General features: G+C 44.2%; 1 protein-coding gene across 1 annotated transcript in view; it reads right to left on the reverse strand.

Moving 5' to 3' along the window:
• Positions 1–309: 309 nt before the first annotated feature.
• The window catches only part of LOC126153682 (protein gooseberry-like), a 225567-nt gene continuing 204510 nt past the window's right edge, over positions 310–21366 (reverse strand). The window contains exons 7-8 of the mRNA XM_049916087.1: positions 4741–4921; positions 310–435 (exon numbers count right to left, since the gene is read on the reverse strand). Of these exons, the coding sequence (XP_049772044.1) occupies positions 310–435; positions 4741–4921 (307 nt within the window). The remainder of the gene's footprint in view (positions 436–4740; positions 4922–21366) is intronic.

Consider the following 21366-nt stretch of genomic DNA (forward strand, 5'->3'; position numbering starts at 1 on the left):
GCGACTGCTTAAGCCCATTTCATCAGGTGCAGCCAGCCAGGACACTTCGCTTCAGCATCGCACCTACGTACAAAGTTATGTAATCGTTTACCACCTTGTTTTTGCACCAGTAAACCATTTTCTTGCAGTGGCGACTCGTATTACCTATTCCCGTTCCTACCCACGCGCCGCCTTCCAGGCGGGATACTTAAAAAACATCTTGGGTGAGAGTGCCACGAAATGAGAGAGTTTCGAGGCGCAGCTGCGGAGTCCCAGGTGGCATTAAGGGCTGTGCAAGAGAGGCAGCAGGCGGCTTCAGAGGAATTCCCATCAGCAGGGGCGGCCGTGGGAAGGCGCTCGTCGCTCAGAAGTCGGCACTCGGCGGTGGTCATTGTCGGCGGGCGGCGCGCCTTTGTTCCACTTCTGCGGCTGAGGACCCGGCCCCAGGCGGCGGCCCTGCCGCCACCGGCAAATTGGAATCGCCGGCTACCGTTCCTCCTTAATTTACGCTCTAATTACAGCACTCATTTGGAGCGGCGCGGGTGACACGGCCGTCCGGCGAAATTAGCTGCGTGCTTCGGTACAATTACACCTTCTTTCCTAATCCATCATAGCGAACAGGCGGCACAGTCTGTGGACTGTGTTCCGCCAGAGCGAATGCGGACGGAGGAATCAATCGGATTTCGGGTCTCTGTTTGCTGGAACCACCTCGACTTGATGAGACACACATTGGGTCTCACTACCGAATCATCTAATTCCGCCCTACTCACTAAGCGAGCCATTTTTGCATACAATCATCGCGAACTTCTCGCGTAGTGAGCACACCCTGACGACCAGAATTAAACCCTCTACACCAATTTTTGAGGACGGTTAAAAAGACATGCGGGTAAAATTATACACGAGCGCGAACAACGTCCGCTGTTGCAGATGGCTAGGAGACATCCTGAAGCTTGAGTATAATGTACGTAGCGAAAATCTTCCCTTTGAACACATAAACAATTTCGGGTACCACTCATATGGAGAATACAGCTCGCACTGTTCATACATGATCTACATCGTCCGTCCGAAACACCCCCAGACTGATTTTACTTCTGGCGTATAAGCGACGTCACTGCAGTAACTACGGCCTCAACTTGAACTAACAACTGCAAGCAGCAGATGTGCATTAGATCGGTCAGTTGTGAGTATGCATTGTTAAGCAGTCGACGTGTCTCACAAATCGAAATGGAGCAACATCTCTAAATAATGTGTTCCAGCCATTCTCCAGTACGTTTCGAAGGAGAGAAAAGTGTGTGCAAATTTCGTGCCGCGCCTCCAGACTCCCGAGTAAAAGCAACGACGCTTGAACTGCTGCCGCAGCTAGACTGAAATGCAAAAACACGGATAATTCTTTTCTGAAAAAAATCATCATTGGTGTTGTGATTTGGTGTTAGCGATGCTAACCTACCAAAAATGGTAAGACGCAGAAATTCGCGTAATGACAACGCGTTGATGAGATAATCAATATTCATATCAACATTACGTAGAACCTGACGACAGTCCAAAGAAGGATATTTCTGACAGTTACACAGGGTTGTATGAACGTTCTGCGAGCTGCAATCAAGTGGGGCCGTCTATCTTGAACACCCAAAGTATTAAAACCACCATCTTAATGTCTTAAATTCTTTAAAAATCAGTCTTGAACTTTTCGGACTGACTGGAGTAGGGCGCCACTGACAAGAAATATTCCGTATCTCTAGATTTCTAAAGGCGCGTCAAACCGTAGTGTACTGCCGAGGATGCGGAGGGTCTTTGCAAATGTGTTAACGGCTTAACCTTTTTTTATGCCATATTAACATTCGTATTTCTACTTTTGTGTCCGCGATTGTATCAAAATATTAAGATCAAAATTAAACTGCCTGGTACCAAACGCTTGGTAGTCTAGTTTAATGTCGAACTGCCAATCAGATAGTTGTGCACACCTTGGGGAACAATCCCTAACAGAAATTATAGCTGAATGGTATAATACTTAAAGCTAGCTGTTTTGTGAGTACAGCTACCGAGTAATCCCACGTCCATGACAAAATGTTTCGGAAGCTATTGTTTTGTTTAACCTTGTACACACACAATTCAGGACTGGTCCAAGCATTAACGTTAAAAATATCAGTTGAGATACACGCATATCCGAAAACATAGTCTTTCGTGTTCCGGACTACTGTTCCACCATCTTCAGGTCGATTCAGTGTGTTGTAAATGTTTAATTTTCTCTTCTTTTCCACGAATTCCTTAGCAGTCTTTGCCGTCTATCAGTAACCTTTTCTCATCATTGCGCGCACACACCAATGAGCGTAACCAGGATCTGAGCCAAGCGAGGGACTGGGGCGGGTGAGAGCGGCGACTCAGATCGTTATTGAGATTTCACGCAAAATGGTTGTCGGTGTCCATTATTTGCTGCCCCCTCTCTACAAAATGATACGTGTATCGATGTGGCGGGGCAAGATCATTTTTCTGTCTCTCTCGGTACATCCATGCCCTGTATCTGTGAAGCGCTTGATACTGTGGGTATAGTACACTGAAGAATCTGCTCAAATGTAGAAAAAAAGGTGGTTTCTCGATGTCTGATAGATTGATCGCAGAACTACTAGGTGACGGAGGGCAGAGAGGGTTGCGACTTCCATTCTTTGCAGGGTGGCACGAACGTTTTGATTTAATATTATTTAATTAGGAAGACGAAACAACGGTAATCCTAGCCCCATGTCGCCCGCACTGAAACTGTTGCGCGGTATCTCTCCCTTCTGTTCTAGTAAAGACATCCGGTTCCCTTCAAGAGCAGTAGGAAACCCTCTAGGCTTACGAGGTGTTTGTTAGAGACAGTCTCTTCAGGAGTTAGTAACTGAAATATTTTGAGTCGTTAGGCCTATAGTGTTTCACACTGCAATATTAAATATGGTGCAGTTTCATCCTCTGTACGACATAGTCTGCATGTCCTTTCTCTGTTCCCATCGCATGCAGCTGTTTGCTGAAGTTCTCATGGCCACACATTAGACCTACCAAGAGTTTAATCTGCCACCTGGTCAAGCCCTCAGGTCACAAAACGTAGTTATGAAACGTAGTTTCCACTTGATTAGCTTGCTATGTTTTTGTTTTCGGATTTTAATCCAATATTCTACGAGCTTTTTCCTGATCTAGCTACGTAGTTTATATTTTACCATCGTTCTGGTGATGATTAAGACAGGTTGTTGTTGTTGTGGTCTTCAGTCCTGAGACTGGTTTGATGCAGCTCTCCGTGCTACTCTATCCTGTGCGAGGTGCTTCATCTCCCAGTACGTACTGCAGCCTTCATCCTTCTGAATCTGTTTTGTGTTCATCTCTTGGTCTCCTTCTACGATTTTTACCCTCCACGCTGCCCTCCAATACTAAATTGGTGATCCCTTGACGCCTCAGAACATGTCCTACCAACCGATCCCTTCTTCTAGTCAAGTTGTGCCACAAACTCCTTTTCTCCCCAATTCTATTGAATACCTCCTCACCAGTTATTTGATCTACCCATCTAATCTTCAGCATTCTTCTGTAGCACCACATTTCGAAAGCTTCTATTCTCTTCTTATCCAAACTACTTATCGTCCATGTTTCACTCCCATACATGGCTACACTCCATACAAATACTTTCAGAAACGACTTCCTGACACTTAAGTCTATACTCGATGTTAACAAATTTCTCTTTTTCAGAAATGCTTTCCTTGCCATTGCTGGTCTACATTTTATCTACTTTGTCTACTTCGACCACCATCAGTTATTTTGCTCCCCAAATAGCAAAATTCCTTTAGTACTTTAAGTGTCTCATTTCCTAATCTAATTCCCTCAGCATCACCCGAGTTAACTCAACTACATTCCATTATCCTCGTTTTGCTTTTGTTGATGTTCATCTTATACCCTTCTTTTAAGACACTGTCCATTCCGTTCAACTGCTCTTCCAAGTCCTTTGCTGTCTCTGACAGAATTACAATGTCATCGGCGAACCTGAAAGTTTTTATTTCTTCTCCATGGATTTTAATACCTGCTCCGAATTTTTCTTTTGTTTCCTTTACGGCTTGCTCAATACACAGATTGAATAACATCGGGGAGAGACTACAACCCTTTCTCACTGCCTTCCCAACCACTGCTTCCCTTTCATGTCCCTCGACTCTTATAACTGCCATCTGGTTTCTGTACAAATGGTAAATATCCTTTCGCTACCTGCATTTTGCCTTTTCTTAATCTAGCTTCTAAGATAAGCCGTAGGGTCAGTATTGCCTCACGTGTTCCAAACTGAAAGAACAGGTTACGGTGCATTAAATGGAATCGTCATACCTGCCGTGGCCAGTCTATCTCTTCATTACCAACAAATCCCGAGTGACCAGGGCCCATAGCAAGTATGGACCTTACCCCCTCCGCTACTACCAAGCGAGGGAGTTCAGACACTGGATGCACATTCGGGACAACAGCGGTTCAGGTTCTGCTTTTTCCGGGCTTTTCCTAAATCGATTAAGGTAAGTATCACGACGGCTCCTCAGAAAAAGACACGCCCGCTTTCCTTCACAATCCTTCCGCCAAACCGAGATAGCGCCTAGTCTGCAATGACTTCGTCGTCGGCGCGACGAGAAACCTTGATCTTCCGCCTTCCCACCGCTAGTCTCCACAGCAGTCCGAGTCCGAAAACGCGAACTGGACAGGCAGAGACAACGAAGTCCCGCTCGCGGTCCCTTTCATCCGGCACGTCAGATTCGGAGAAAGGCGCAGTACCTGGGCGGGCGCGGCGCACGTATAAACATGTCTGGTGATTAGGTAGCGCCGGTAGTGAGCGCGCCCGGCCGCCACTACCGGGCTTAAGCACCGGTTGTCGGCCGCCGTGCGATTACAGTGGCCGCGCTGCGCTGCGCCGCGGCGAGTGTGCTGTGCGCCGCTGCGAGGAGGCGGCGGCCTGCTATTAGTGGGAGGGCCCCGTCCGCGTCCAGTAGCCGCACAAAAACACCACAATGACAGCCATCGCGGGCCCGCTTTTTATTAGCCGCGCCGTGTAATCTCGGCTGCCGGGCGCGCGGACAAATGAAATGAACTCCCATCAGCCTCACGCGGACCAGCCACGTCACGTGCGCTACGGCTGCGCGCGGCTTCAGGCAGGCCCGTTACGTCGACGCTTGATGCCTCGCTGCCGACGCCCGTGCATCGGGCGCATTCCTCATGCCAGAGCTCGGGCGGAACCCACACGACTTTGACGACATCTCCAATCACGCTAAAAACGTCATTCCGAGACTAGCCTTCCATTAATGTACACTTGTGTGCGCAGTACTCCGCAACCCGTCGGGGAAGACTATGTTTTCGGATATGCGTGTTAATTGATATTTTTAACGATAATGCGTGGGCCAATCCTAATTTGTGTATGTACAAGGTTAAACAAAACAGTGGCTTCCGAAACATTTTGTCATAGACGTGCGATAATTCGGTAGCTATACGCACAAAACTGTTAGGTTGTTTCGTGGAGGAGACCAGACAGCAAGGTCATCGGTCTTATCGGATTAGCGAAGGACAGGGAAGGAAGTCGGCCGTGCCCTTTCAAAGGAACCATCCCGGCATTTGCCTGGAGCGATTTAGGGAAATCATGGAAAACCTAAATCAGGATGGCCGGACGCGTGATTGAACCGTCGTCCTCCGGAATGCGTGTCCAGTGTGCTAGCCACTGCGCAAGAACAAAACTATTGTAAAACAGCTAGCCTTAAGTACTGCGCCGTTTAGCTATTGCTGAAATGGCTCTGAGCACTATGGGACTTAACTGCTGAGGTCATCAGTCCCCTTGAACTTAGAACTACTTTAACCTAACTAAACTAAGGATATCACACACATCCACAGAGACTCTACAGAGCAAGTTGCAGTGCACTGTACAGGCCAGACGCAATGAAGTCAGAGACGAGACAACACGGCAAGAAATCGACAGTACGGCAGACTCAGTCTCAGCCTCTCTACGTTCAATACATAAATGAACGACAAAAAGACCTGCCATGAGGCCCACGACATAACACGAATCAGCGGCGGGCGCACGGCTGGATGCCTTTCAGAGGGTCGAGAATGGTTCAAATGGCTCTGAGCATTATGGGACTTAACATCTGACGTCATAAGTCCCCTAGAACTTAGAACTACTTAAACCTAACTAACCTAAGAACGCCGGCCGCGGTGGTCTATCGGTTCTGGCGCTGCAGTCCGGAACCGCGGGACTGCTACGGTCGCAGGTTCGAATCCTGCCTCGGGCATGGGTGTGTGTGATGTCCTTAGGTTAGTTAGGTTGAAGTAGTTCTAAGTTCTAGGGGACTTATGACCTAAGATGTTGAGTCCCATAGTGCTCAGAGCCATTTGAACCATTTTTTTTTTAACCTAAGAACATCACACACATCCATGTCTGAGGATTCGAACCTGCGACCGTAGCAGTCGAACCTGCGACCGTAGCAGTCTCGCGGTTCCAGACTAAAGCAGCTCGAACCGCTCGGCCACTTCGGCCGGCTCAGAGGGTCACCCCCGCCGAGCGGGATTAGCCGAGCGGCCTAAGGCACTGCAGTCATGGACTGTGCGGCTGGTCCCGGCGGAGGTTCGAGTCCTCCCTCGGGCATGGGTGTGTGTGTGTTTGTCCTTAGGATAACTTAGGTTAATAGTGTGTAAGCTTACGGACTGATGACCTTAGCAGTTAAGTCCCATAAGATTTCTCACACATTTGAACTTTTTTTTGGGGGGGGGGGGTTCGCCCCCACTGTCACATCTGAACGCCTCAGAAATCTGTATATACCGCGCTATTCTACCAGCCGGCTAAAAGGAGACCCTCACTGAGATAGCTTACAAGCTATGTCAGGTGATGATAACGCTGCCTCACACGAGTATGTGGCATCTCCGTCTCCTTCCCAATGATCACTGTTCACGTTCCTTATACACCCACCAGGCCTAGTAGCAACACCCTATGAACAACACTAATGTACTCAAATGGTTCAAATGGCTCTGAGCACTATGGGACTTAACTGCTGTGGTCATCAGTCCCCTAGAACGTAGAACTACTTAAACCTAACTAACCTAAGGACATCACACACATCCATGCCCGAGGCAGGATTCGAACCTCCGACCGTAGCGGTCGCGCGGTTCCGGACTGTAGCACCTAGAACCGCTCGGCCACTCCGGCCGGCACTAATGTACTCCGGTGTTCTTTCAATAAATAGTCCAACATAGGTTTCTTTTCTGAAAGCAGTGTGGTTTTATTCAGGATTCGAATACGCTGTATTATTAACCACTCATTTCGCTACAAAACAGTAGGGAATAGGTTCGTTCAATAAATAGTCCAACATAGGTTTTTTTTAAAGCATTCTGGTTTTATTCAGGATTCGAATACGCTACTTTATTAACCACTCTTTTCGCTACAAAATAGCAGGGAATAGTGACTTTACCGGCTAAAGGTCCGGCTTTCAACTTTCTCTGCGGAGGAGCGATGGTGTGGCGTCACTCCACGGATTGCTGTTTTCTTTCCGGTTCGAAGTCATGAACCAATGTTTCATCGAGTGTGACGACGTTCGCCAAAAATTTGTCACGATCAGCCTCGTAAAGCGCAAGCAGTTCCGTACAGGTGGTTCTTCTTTGCTGCTCATCGTCTTCTGTTAGGTGGAGAGAAACCAAGGTGCCAAACACTTTTGAGTACCCCAAATGGTGGACGAGTATGTCAGCAATAACAACAGAGACGTACGATTGCGCAGCGAGGTGTATAATCACCACGAATGAGAGTGTGTCTGTACATTCCAACATTGCAGGAGTTACAGCCGGCCTGCATGCGGAAGGTCTGACGAATTTGCGCGACCTTTTTGCGATGATGATAGACGACTCGCCCAAAGCCTCACCGTGCTTTTGTTCACTGCCAAGTCTCCACAGACATCCTGCAAGCGCCTATGAATATCTGCGATGCTCTGTGTCCATCGTCCATCCATTACAGACGCCAGTTTGGAGGCGACGTGATGATGAAGATGTCTGATTTGTGGGGCGCTCAAGTGCGCGGTCATAAGCGCCCATACAAAGTCTCAATTTTTACACAGTCTAATTTTTACACAGTCCCATCTCTCCACTGTCACAAACGATGATGATGATATGATGAGGACAACATAAACACTCAGAGAATATCCCCAATCAGGCCGGGAAACGAACCCGGGACCCCGCGATCCAGAGGCAGCAGTGCTAGCCACTAGACAACGAGCTGCGGAATTTGAAGGCGGCGTAAAGCGCCGCTACCTACCGAAACTTCATGAAACTAAAGGGGCTGAAGCGAAAATATTCCACGATGTCCCACAACAAATTCCGTATTTTTTCAACTCTAACTGGCCGAGAAAAATATTTATTGCATGGGTTGTTGAACCTCCCTCGTACATACCCGCCGATGGTATATACAGTTACGAAGTTAGTCTCATCTGACCATTTCTTCTGCGGGCTTTTTTTTTTTTTTTTTTGTCAGGCTTCGTATATAAACTGAGCAGAGATGAGTGGGGAGTTATTTTAGTGGCGAAACGGGTCACAAAGCTGAAATTCACTAGCGTGAGCGACTTCGACAAAGTTAAGATTGATGTGGTTCGGCGACAGGTAATTAGCATCTCAGTACAAGTGGGCGTCCACGCCTCAACACAGGTCGCACACGTGGGAGACTTTCCCGCTCTGCAAAGCGGGATACTTGGCAATCTGTTACAGAGATGAAGACAGACTCAGTGCTGCTGGAAGCATGAGTAGTTCGGGGCACACCGTTCAGCGAACATTATTGAACATGGGACTCCACACTACGCCGCCACTACATCTTCCCAGGTCTGTTCAAAGACATCGACAATTAAGATCATAATGGGCCCGATATAATCTTTGCTTTCCATATTTTGGGAAGTGGTAGTATGGACCAAAGCAAGAAAAAAATATCCAGTAAACATGTGCTCTAAATGCATACCTTAACAGCTATGAGCACCTATTCATTTCGGTACTTTGGAATACAACTCTTCTAATGAACAAGTGCTTGTAACTTTTAACGTATGCATTTTACAGCACATGTTTACTGGACATATTTTTCTTGTTTTGGTCGTTACTACCACTTCCTAAAATATGGAAAGCAAACAGTATGCAATAGAAGAGATTTGTTTCACAATATTGAAACTCAAGAATATCTCATAGCTCTTAAGGTATGCGTTTTAGAACCCATGTTTACTTGACATTTGTGCTTCTGTTGTCGTGTCCTTTCAGCTTTCAGCCGTGTAAGTTTGTGACGTCATTTTTATACACCCTGTAGTTTTCATTCTCTGCTCCGACCCGTAGAGTGGGATGTTTCAGAAACGATCCATTATAGAGTCGTGGGTCTTTTCGACTAGCAGGCCGGGATTGGAGCAAATGAATTCCCATTGGGGATATTTGGCAAGGGATTTCAAATTATAACCCATAGAAACATCCCAAAAAATTTTTTCGGTGGGTTTGAACAATCTTAATTTACTTCTATGACTATGTTGTCTATTGTCCTACACACAAGTTTTATGTGCAAGGACATACAGGGTGACAATTATTGAACTATAAGAAAAAAAACATAAATTAATTACAAACTACGGCGTGCACACACTTTATACAACATGTAAATGTCGCTAAAGATACTGGGATTTAGGTTATGACATGTTCGATATGCCTGACGTCACTGGCAGTGATGTGGTGCAGAGAAATACCGAAAGTCGGCATGACCCGCTGAAGTGTCGGAACATCGATGCTGTCGATGAGCTCCTGAATCGCTGTTGTCGGTTTAGCAGGTGTATATTATTGCTTGACTTTAATGTAGCCCCACGATGGTTCAAATGGTTCAAATGGCTCTGAGCACTATGGGACTTAACATCTACGGTCATCAGTCCCCTAGAACTTAGAACTACTTAAACCTAACTAACCTAAGGACAGCAAACAACACCCAGTCATCACGAGGCAGAGAAAATCCCTGACCCCGCCGGGAATCGAACCCGGGAACCCGGGCGTGGGAAGCGAGAACGCTACCGCACGACCACGAGATGCGGACTAGCCCCACGAAAAGGAGTCGCAGGTGTTCAGATCCGGAGAATGTGGCGGCCAATCGAGGCCCATGCCAGTGGCCTCTGGGTACCCCACAGCCACAATGCGGTCCCCAAAGTGCTCCTCAAGGACATCAAACACTCTCTTGCTTCGATGGCGTCGAGCTCCGTCTTGCATGAACCACATCTTGTCAAAATCAGGGTCACTTTGGATAATGGGGATGAAACCATCATCCAAAACCTTCACGTACCGTTCGGTAGTCACCGTGCCACAGAGAAACATCGCATCGATTATTCCGTGACTGGACATTGTACACCACACAGTCACCCGTTGAGGGTGAAGAGACGTCTCGAAAGGGAAATGCGCATTCTCAGTCTCCCAAATGCACCAGTTTTGTTTATTGACGAACCCGTCCAAACTATGCATGCGCATACTAATCCCCATCTCACGCCCCACGTCTAACCGCGCAGTTTGAACGTCCTAACGTAAAGCGTTCAGAAGTTATGATGATTTTATTTCAAATAGTTCAGTATGTGTGGTTTTTTTTTATGTAGGTGGGTTTGTAGTGTGGGAATGCTGTAGGTCTTTTTATACTGCGTTATTTTATCATCTTTATTTTTATGCATTTCTTAGAGAGTATCCCACCTAGCTTCCGTATGTCAACAGACAGATTGCCACCCGCTGACCCAAACTAAGCACACAGTGAGAGGGCCCACACAAGGTTTTCTATAGTTACTAATGGCTCGACGGCTAGTGCGAGCAGACTGTAGAATTCACCACGAACACTGACGCCTGCCGGTGAGCCCCTCCCTTCCAGCTGTGGCCAGGTCCGGAAGCTGGCTGTGTCGGCCGGCGACTACTGAAGAAGCTGAGCCCGGAGCGGTGCGCCAGCTTCGGCGGCGATAAATCTCCTTGGCCGCTGTTTATTTCCAACGCGCATTTAATTACACATCCGAGGAGCGGCCTAAATGCTGAGTAATTGATTTATGGCCGGCGCAGATGAATGTTACAGATAGCCGCCGCCACGTCTGCAATTATTTCAGATATATGCGCGCTAAACGTACGGCGAGTGCGGCTGAGCGGCCCGATTAATTGTCCTAAAGTGTTTTTCCCCGGGAGCCTGTTTATACATTCAATAAGACACGCGAGCGGGTGGTCGCACTGATAAATTAGGCCCGAATATATCGCGCCACCGTCCAGTGCTAGACGTGTACAAGTCTCGCCCGTAAGGCAGCGGTACTCGCCATGTGACCAGTTTGGCTGGTGTGATCCATGGAAGGCAGGGCACATACTCTGGAAGGGCGCGGTTCAGACACCGACCCGACCATTATGATGCGAGAAACGTTGTAGTTTGGCTGCTGTGCAGCTTTTATGCATGTAATGCCCATTATTTTTTGTTACGTAGCTATCGACAAAAGCTTCTTTTATTAATTTCGTTTTCCTTTTATCTTCGTATTGACCAGTCAGTATCACGTAACAACTTCCATTCCTGTTCTTTCCTTGTCGTTGTTTCCTATTTTTCCAGTACTCCTTCATCTTCTCCCCACGTTGTCTTATCCATTCTTCTGTCCATATTGTTCCCAGTTTCTTATTCCTTCTGGATTGAAAGCCTTCCTAATTTAGCATTTTATTCTTACAAAAGGTTTCTGTCTGTTATTTTCTATTCTTTGATGCTGTTTTTTTCTAATTCTTTCCTTATTTCTGTAATCCATACTACGGTTGATTTCTTCTTCCAGAAATACATCAATATTTGTTTCGTTAGCCTTTTCTCATTCATCCGCTAGAGGTTTCCAAAAAAGATTAATCTTTTCTTAGCCATAACTTCTGACATTTTCTGTATATTTTTGTATATTTCCTCATTACTTCTCATCGTCTTTCGTATGTCTTTCAATTACCTCCATTCTGCCTAGCTTATAATTCACCGTTAGGCATTCGCATGCACTTCCATGTAAACATTTCGGTCGTACCACTGTGGTACAGTGTTTTAGTTCTGTTTCTCTGCGTATGCATTTCTTGTTTAAATATTCTTTGTCGAACATATGGTCGCTCAGTTTTGTTAACTCTCGCATCTACTGCAAATTTTTCAAGTCCATTCTGTTGCATAGTTTCTCCAACATATTTAAGTTTACTTATTCGCTCCATTTTAACTATTTGTTTTTCTATGAATTTTGGTGCATTTTTCATATTGAATTTGGTTTTTTTTTTTTTCAACTGAAATTTTGAGTTCAGTTCTGTTTTCTGTTTTGTTCCAGAAGATTTATTTGAATAACTACGTCTGGCAGATTCTCTGGAAGTGTTGCAAAATCGTCAGCAAAAGCCAGTAATTTTTCCTTAATTCCATTTGTTTTCCTTCCTAGAATTATTGGTTCAATTTTGATATTTTTTAGCCCCAAATTCCAAACGCTTACTTTCTTCCATAGAGCGTAGTTGAACAGTATAGGTGATAAGCCATCTCCTTGTGTATTTACTCAAAGTTTTTTGGCTGACCAGATGGGGCGTTACGGTCCATCGTCTGCAGCTAGAGCATATATAGTCAGTGGTTATTAAAATGTATCATCTAATAAGTGTTTTAATAGAACCTGGTATTTACAGTTTCTTGTACGTTGGTTGGCAGATTGTTTCCTACACGAACACAATAGAAGTTTTACATAAGAGCTCATAAGAAGAGACTACACAAATAATCCGGGTGTTCCAAAGTCTGCGTGAAGCGTCTAATGATGACGTCATGGGGAACAACTTTTGTTACCCACAAAATGTTCATTGATGCTTCCCAACGACGTTAGGCGTTGTTTTACTGAATTCGCTGGTCCTGGGACGACGAGATTTCACTGAAGTAGCAGATGTGCTGCATGTAACCTACTCCAGTAAGTAATAGAGTGGTTTTCAACAAGAAAACCTTAACAATGAGTTCTGCAAGCAGAGAAAGGCATTTTAGAAGTGAATCAGGAATTCGTACAACCCCTTTTTCTTTCCTACCCCTTTTCTTCCAGAGCAGATGATTGGATTACGGGCAACACACACAGCATACGAACGCTGCAGAGATAACCAATACTAAAAGACACATCCAGAGCTAGCGAACATTCTGTTTGTAGCAAACGTTGTTCCCCATGACTTATCTATCACTCCTAGACGTTTGATGTAAAGACTTTGAAACACCCTATAGATTCTCAAGCCGCTGATAATGGGCTGTAATGCCCGAAAAAAGGTTTGGCAAACTAGTTTGAATATTTTTTTAAATTTTATTTTTGTGGCGTTACACAGCCACAAAGTGTTTTGGGAATGAAAACGTGATCGAAGTAGACCGTATTCTGTTTATTGTCGGTACAAGTGGCCAGTTTCTACTGCGCGTCATCCTCAAGCACACACTTAAAGCTTCACGCTTCATTTCACATTCTAAAGCATCGCTGGTAACTGTGGACATGTATACATTGTATTTTTGTGTCACATACGCAACAGAAATACGATGTACACTTGTCCACATGTACCATCGCGATGTATTAGAATTTGAAATGAAGCGTGGAGCTTAAAACTTGTGCTTAAAAATAGCCCACGGTTGAAAATGGGCAATTGTGAATAAACGAATTAAGCTTGCATGGACCATGTTTTATTTCTCAAAATAGTTTAAATAACTAAAAGAAAACTCATAGAAGCAGTTTTTGTCCGCACTGCCTTATCAAAAATGATGAACACATAGTATCTCTGCCGATTGTGAGAATAATTTTAGGTGAATGCCCTTCGACAGGAGAAGAGAGAGGACCACTTTTTGTTCCCTATCCCTCTCAAACTGACTGATGTTTCGTTGGTAGTCATCTCTTTGCTAACCGGGGATGGAATGCATGTCATTTAGAACAACACCATCGTCGAAATAATGTTATCCCAACTGCAACAACGACAGTAATTTGTTTTGTTGTCTCCGACGGTAGTCGCTGTCTATAGTGTATTCTGTTATAATGTGTGACATTCACGAACCTTACAATCCGCAGGTTTCTCTCTCTTTCTCTCTCTCCCTTTTTTTCCAAAACCTTTCAGTATATCAGACACTTCAGCTTATTTGAGTGTGATCCTAGAACTAACATTTCAAGTTAACAACTTAATTAACAAGGATATTCTTTTTTATTTCTTCTTGTTACTGTTTTTACTACAGTTTCATTGAAGGATACGGAGCGTTAGGAATTAGCGTCTTTCTATGAAGAAATTGTTAGAGACGGTATACACGCTTGGATTCGACATGAATGGGGAAGGAAACCAGCAATGTCACTTTCAAAGCAAGTCCCGGTATCCGTGTTGAGTGGTTTATGCTTATTATGGGAACTCAAAACTGAATGTCCTCTGCGTTATTGTCTGCGCCACCATGTTCAATTTTTAATTTGAATAAAAGAAAATTAAAAACGAGAAACAAAATAAAGATGTTTTTATCTTCCTTTTGTTTGGAATTTTCAATATTCATTCATATGTAAGATGAGCATTTTTGAGCATATTGATTGTTATTTGAAACCCCATCTCTGTTTTGCACGAGACGATGGCAATAAGTGTTACTTGCAGTCATAGCCTGCCCTTTGGAAGTAGATATCAAGCTGTACTGCCGAGGGTTATTCTCTCATGATCAAGGATAGGAGAAACTGAAGAGACATGAAACAGGTGTCTTTGTCATTGACATAATTTTTTATATGAACGAAGCACTTCGATGTTTTTCAAGCCCATCTTCAGGTGTATGCAGCATATTTCTACATCAATTATTTGCACTGTTGCTAAGCATATTTAGTTATGTGAAATTATTCAGAATATGACACTGAACTAATGTTTTCATTCCACGTGTAAGAAATTTACAAACCTTTCATTTATCGCAGTAAGGCTCTACTGTCAGTCCACGAGTGGATGGAGAATTAGTTCACGGTGACCAATCACATACTCATAATTACGACCCACGTGTATATGTGGAACGCTTGTCACTGATTGTCAATAGGGAATGTATTATAATCTCGATGCCGATAAAAAGTTTGATAGAAAGAAAAAGACAATATAGCGATGTTGGAAATTTATGTTTATTGTGGTACCGAAACTTTTGCTGTCTGCCGTATTTCAGTTTTGTTTTCAATTAATTTTCTTTGTTTTTACGTATATGAGTCAAAGAATAAGCAACCTTATTTATCAACAAGGAATGAGCGTTCAGAAAAGATGACCAACCACGTGCAGTTGCGTAAACCTAGTGAAAAATGGTGGTCCATGTAGTATAGTTGACTGTATAGTTGACTGTCAGAGTGACCAATCACTCACCAAACCATCTTTCACAACGAGTGAAATGGCAAATTAGCGATTTATTGCTGTACACAACTGAGGGAAAATACCAGTGAATTAATTTTCGTGCTCGGCTGTAAAAGTTCACTTTCTTATTGTTCACTCCTAACGTCCAAAAGTAACATCCGTCCTACTGCAGCTCATAACAGTTAAGCGAACATGATTAATAACAATACGTGAATTTGCGATGGGAAGACATATGTAGTTTCGTCAGTGGAAAGAGTTCCACACGGCAATCGTGTATTTTTGGATACAGAATTCCTCAAATCTAATGACTGTATAGCTTTCAAATGTCGAAAGAAAATGCTGTCTTTATAAACCTCACGTTACTGGACAGCTTTGCCCATATGATATTATGAATTGCGTACGGCAGAGATACATCTGTGATATATTATGCGTAAGATACATATGTAATTACGATGGTTATTGTTATATTTGCCAGGTTTTCTTTCCAAAAAACGTTTAGAGTCCAAGCATCAAATTACACTTTCGTTCGGTCGGTGCTGTTCGGTAACATAAATCTGACTCTAAAACTCAGGCTGAAGTGAATGAGTTTGCTCTGGGCATACTTCTTTCGAAATTTCGAAGTACAGATTTTACCATCGTCGTAAAAGTGACTGATTCTCACAAAATATAAGGCAGCGACTGCGGACGACATATGAGAACTAATGAATTTCCTCGACTACTGGACAAAGTATAGGTTCGGCTTGAACACGAGAAAATTACAGGCTGCATTAATTAAATTTCGTCGAAATGGTCCGTAGACCTCCCTCGTTTCAATTACTGGCTATATATTTAATTACTCAGTGCTGGCTTATTATCTCGAGCTGTTATAGCCGCTGGCAGAATTTCCCGCCGCAGCTCCAGACGTTTTTCTCTCCTTTCGCCGCTCCAGGGCAGACCACGGAGATGAGTCTATATTTCACAACCGGGAGACATCTTCCTCTGACTGCTGTGCGACCTGGTATTACTTTTCGCAGGGCGCCTCCCGCTGCGTGATAGTGTTCATTAATGTCACATCAATTAGGAGTATGTGTCAACCGCAAGTTGCAGCCGCCGTGCTATTAGCATATTTCCTGTGCGGCCAGATTTCTGGCTAATAACTCGACGGGTTAATTATGTACATTGCAGAATTGAGTTTATGAAGGCGATTACTGGCCCGTTAATTACGTAGTGGCCAGCAAGACGCTGTACTTTCTGGCAGCGGCTGTATAATTACGAACCGCCCATGTCGCCACAGATGCGTCTATTCTGCAAGGCGCAGAAACGCGCGCTACCCGAGTTTCCAAAAATACCGGCCCCGCCCTCTAAAGGCTGGAGGACTGCACAGGTACGTAAAGCGCCACAACGGTAAGTGTAGGAACAGTCCTTACGAGAATCTGAAATGAGTGGTCAGGTATTATTATCGAGTGTATTGTCTGCGCTGTCACAGGAAACGTGACTTCAATGTGTGTGTAAAAGCTCTGTGAACGGACTCGTATTAGGGGCGGGAAAAACCGGATGGCTAAATCCAATACCATTATTTTAGTTCCGAATAACCGCTATTTTGCGGTATTTGTTTCATCTCGGTTATAACAGGTTTTTTTTTCATTTTTTACCAATAACAGGGTAAAAGTCCAGCACATCAATATGCCTTAGCTGCAGTGCTAAAATTTTTGTCTTAAAAAAAATCTTTTTCTAAAAAAGCGAGAATTTTTATTCCTAAAATTTTCACTTCTCTGAAATACTGGATTATTATATAAATTTTATATAACAACGCCCTCAGCTAGAAACCAGCTACAAATACGTGATATAGGAATATAAGAATCGGTACAACATTGTAGAGACAAATATGCACCTGTTGCTGTGTGATGTGGCCTACTAGACGGTACGCCTCTACGTGGAGAGCGCAAGACTTGCCCCTACGCGGTCTGTACAGTAGTTTCTCGCTGTCATCCTTGGACATCGGCTGTATTGCAGAACGGCGCTACCCCTAGTTAGGAAGGATTTTACGAAATGTGGTAGCAAAGAAATACAATGTTCCATTTGTATTAAAAGATTACAGGCCGGACGAGGCACAACAAACTTGTGACATCAAATAATTCTAAAACATCCACATTTTTCATAGGAAGAAAAGGAAAATTTGATTCACATGCCAATAATTTTACCGACGTGCTATAAACACGAGAGAGTAACTGAAGCCGTTATTTTGGGGTTGCTTCATGGTGAAAAATTGATACCATCCAAAAGTGACGATGCAGGAAAATCATCAACTCTTTCGCTCTCGCTGTCACCACGCCCGTCTCCTTCACCTTTACAGCCTTTGCTGGAAACAACGAGCTCGATTTCTGCCGCAGCCGTAACCACATATCGATCGTGATCTACTCCTTCACCTTCATTAGAATTTTTCAGTCTTTGACTGAAATCTACTCTTATTACTGCAAGTTACAACAATAAAGAAACCGAAAATCTGTTCTATCTTAAACCTGTTACTTTGAGCGGTTTTAATACTGTGTTTAAACCGGAGACGAAAGGAACTGGCGTAACCGAAAACTGTTGTTTCAACGATAACCGCCATCTCTGACTCGTATCCAAACACACCCTATGAACATTAGACAACCCCCGGCATACTTCGCGCTATTACCGTGCCTCGCCGCCTCTGGCCTTTATAATGGTCTCATTCCAGCGACGGAGGGTGTTTCTCCAGGTATTCCACATGGGGCTGCAGCCACTCATTGCCAATTAGATCCTGGAACCTACCAAACAGCTACGTTTCACCCGCTATTCCAAACAGTCGAAGGAAGAAAGGAAGATCAGAGTTTAAAGTCCCATCGAAAACCAAATCACTAAAGACAGGACACAAGCTCCAACTGTTGCTAGGATGGAGACGGGAATTGGTCGTGCACTTTCAAAGGAACCTTCTCGATATTTGTCGAGAGCGATATGGTGAAATCACGGGGAATTTAAATTTGGATGGCTGGAGGTTGATTTGAACCATCTTCCTCCCTAGTGCGAGTATAGTGCGCTGACCACGGCGGCACATTGCTCGGTCGGGGCAATCTAGGTGTGATTGCATGTCCGAGTACTCGTCATACGTGGAAACTACGCATGTAGCGATTTGAGAATGACTGTTGTTATCTTGGAAGATGTGAGTGTGCAAAGCACACTAGTCCTGAAGATTTAGAAGAAAGAACATCACTTGATCACAGATGATACTGAAACATCATCATTTCGATTTGCAGCTCTTTTCTGTTTTTCGTATCTGCAGTTAAAATTGTTGGATGTAAGGTCCGCCAGTTATGCAAAACACCGTTTTTTCCCAAGTTCCCGAACACGTTTCAGCACCTCTGTGCCATCAACAGTGGGTTTCTGTTTTATTTAGTCTGTAATGTGAACATTTTTACTAAATGATTACAAAATTACGGAAATATTTAGTTCAAGCAACAATTTGTTTCTTTTAGTTGATACTTTTACATTGTGTTTGCATGGTTTTGCAGGACCACTTGAGCATTATTTTTTACAGGTAGCTTGTCATCTGCAATCAAACGGTGTTGATGAGAAATTTTGGTGGGAGTTAACCTATAATTTTATGCTTCAAACGTAATTTAGTTTGTCGCGATATTTTACGCATATATTCGTATTCACTTACGTTTTTCAAGAAGCTGAGATAAAAGGGCTTGCCACGCAAAAATGTGCAATCTGTGCATATATCGAACATTTTGGCTTCCTGAACCATCGGTTAATGTACGCACGTCAACCTTTCATAAATTAATGAAATAACAATTTGCACAGATCTAAAAATGAAAAGAGATGACTTCCTGCCACACATATAACACAATGTTTTCCGGTGCATCATATTTTTAAGTTACCTGAAGATATCGGATAGTCTTGCGTGTGGATTATACGTGTTACGAACCTAGCAACGCTTCTCTGGATTCCGTCGACCTCTTCGTGGTGGTGCAGTTCAAATCTCCGTTTGCCCATACAGATTTCGGTAGATTTCGGTTTTCCGTGGTTTCCCTTAATAGCTTAAGACAAATACCGCGATAGGCGGTACGGTCCATTTCCTTCAGTGACCTTACCTTGATTCCATCTCCGATGACCTCGTCCAATCCTCTTCATATTACGTCATGTCTACTTGGTTAGGACCCCAAACAGAAGACTATACTCAGGAACGATTTTACGCACTGTTTCATTTAGGCCATTTCTTACAGAGAACGGGGAGCTATATATCAAAGACTGCTACACTTTATCTTCTTTACTCAGTTAAATACGGGTGGGAACGAAGAAATCGGCAATTGCGGAGCACAGCCTCACGAACAAACATAAAATATTGTTCAATGAAGCAAAAATTCTGTCCCATGCCTCCACGTACTGGGATTCTGTTATTAATGAGGCTGATGAAATAAGAATGAGCCAAAATAACTTTAACCGCGATAGCGGATACCATCTAAGCTGTGCATGGAAACGAGCGCTTGATGCAGAGAAGCAGCAGAGACGTTCTTTCCAAGGTTTACGTTCCAACGGAAGCGGTGGCACCACCGGCGCACACAGTGACATCGTCTGCGACAGCTGTACGTAACCGCCGACCAATCAGAAGCCGACCAATCAGAAGCCGTCCACGGGCTATAAATAGGGGTACCACAGCAGCAGTGAACCATTTTTACCTTTAAGTCACCGATTTTATCGCCAACTGTTATATATTTTTTACTATCTCCATATTTTTAAAAAATTCTGTAGGCTGAAGAGCGGCGTAATAAGCTGCTGCCAGCCCGCCCCCTTCAGGGGGAATTGAAAATCAATAAAGAAAAAAAAACAGCAGTGAAGACAGTCAGCTCCTGACGATGACTACGGAGGTAATCGTCGAAAGCTCGAGATTTTATCCAGAACTGACGCGGCAAGAATACCGAGAATGTTTTACATTTAAATACGAGTGTAATATTATCATCATAATACAATTGCCAAAGCAAGTAATAATACTAACAGACATTAATCATAATAATAATTAGTTCAACAGCGTCAGAAACAGAATGGACATTGTTAGAGAAAAACACTGAGTTGACAGTGACAGTGACTGTTGTGGAAGAGCAGACTGTTTCAGTAGAGAACACTGTTCTGAAGCGTAGGGTGGTAAGGTGCTCCGAGCTGAAGTGGGGGTAGGAAGATGGGGTAGGGGTCAGTCAGAGTGAGCTGGAGACATGTATGTGGAACAGATGGCTACTGTGATCGTTTGCTGCTTTTTGAGGGTGAAAAGGAGCGTATTTTCTCCATGATTTTGAGGAAGGTGTTCTACAGTCGTGTTCCTGATACATAGAACGATTTTGAGAAAATGGCCTTGCTATTATGTAATGGTACAGAAAGAATCCTGCTTTACTGAAATCTATTGTTTCACATATGGTTTTCAGACAGAAATGTTGAAGTGATTTATTTAAGATATGAACTACACTTCCAAATAATTCACCCAACAAATATAACTATTCCACTCACTCTCCCTACTACTGGTTTTATGTGCTCAGTCCATTTCGTTTTGCTTCGCAGTGTTTACATCTAGCTATTTAATCGGTGTGCCGTGCATTAGAACACTACCACTATTACTACAACATTATACACATGTTATTGCACTGTCTTGCATTACTGGAAATACTGTGCCAGTCTCTCTTTTGATACTAGTGAAAACTAACAAGCCACTCTGCCGATGCCTTGAATAGACAGAACACACCGTTAGCAGGGTGCTGTCGAGATGGACAGCAAATCGCACAGAAAGTTTTTGTGAGCGTGCTGTTTGTGGTCGTTAGGCGTGCAGCTCCGCGACCGCACGCGCGTGGGCACGGGCGGTGTGGCCCCGACTGGCCACGTGGGGCGGCTAATGAAGGCGACGTGCTAATTACCGCTGCAGCTTCAAAGGCGCCGCCGCGGCCAGCGATTACCTGGCACGCCCCACGTCACCTTTCAATATTCTCTCCTGGTGCGGCCCACGGACCAATAACTCTTCCCGGCCCTCCGTGGACCGCACATCCACCATAAAGCGTGCTTTGCACATCTCATCCACGAGTCCGAAAACTTTCC

Source organism: Schistocerca cancellata, chromosome 2, assembly GCF_023864275.1.
Source record: "Schistocerca cancellata isolate TAMUIC-IGC-003103 chromosome 2, iqSchCanc2.1, whole genome shotgun sequence".
NCBI lineage: Eukaryota > Metazoa > Arthropoda > Insecta > Orthoptera > Acrididae > Schistocerca > Schistocerca cancellata.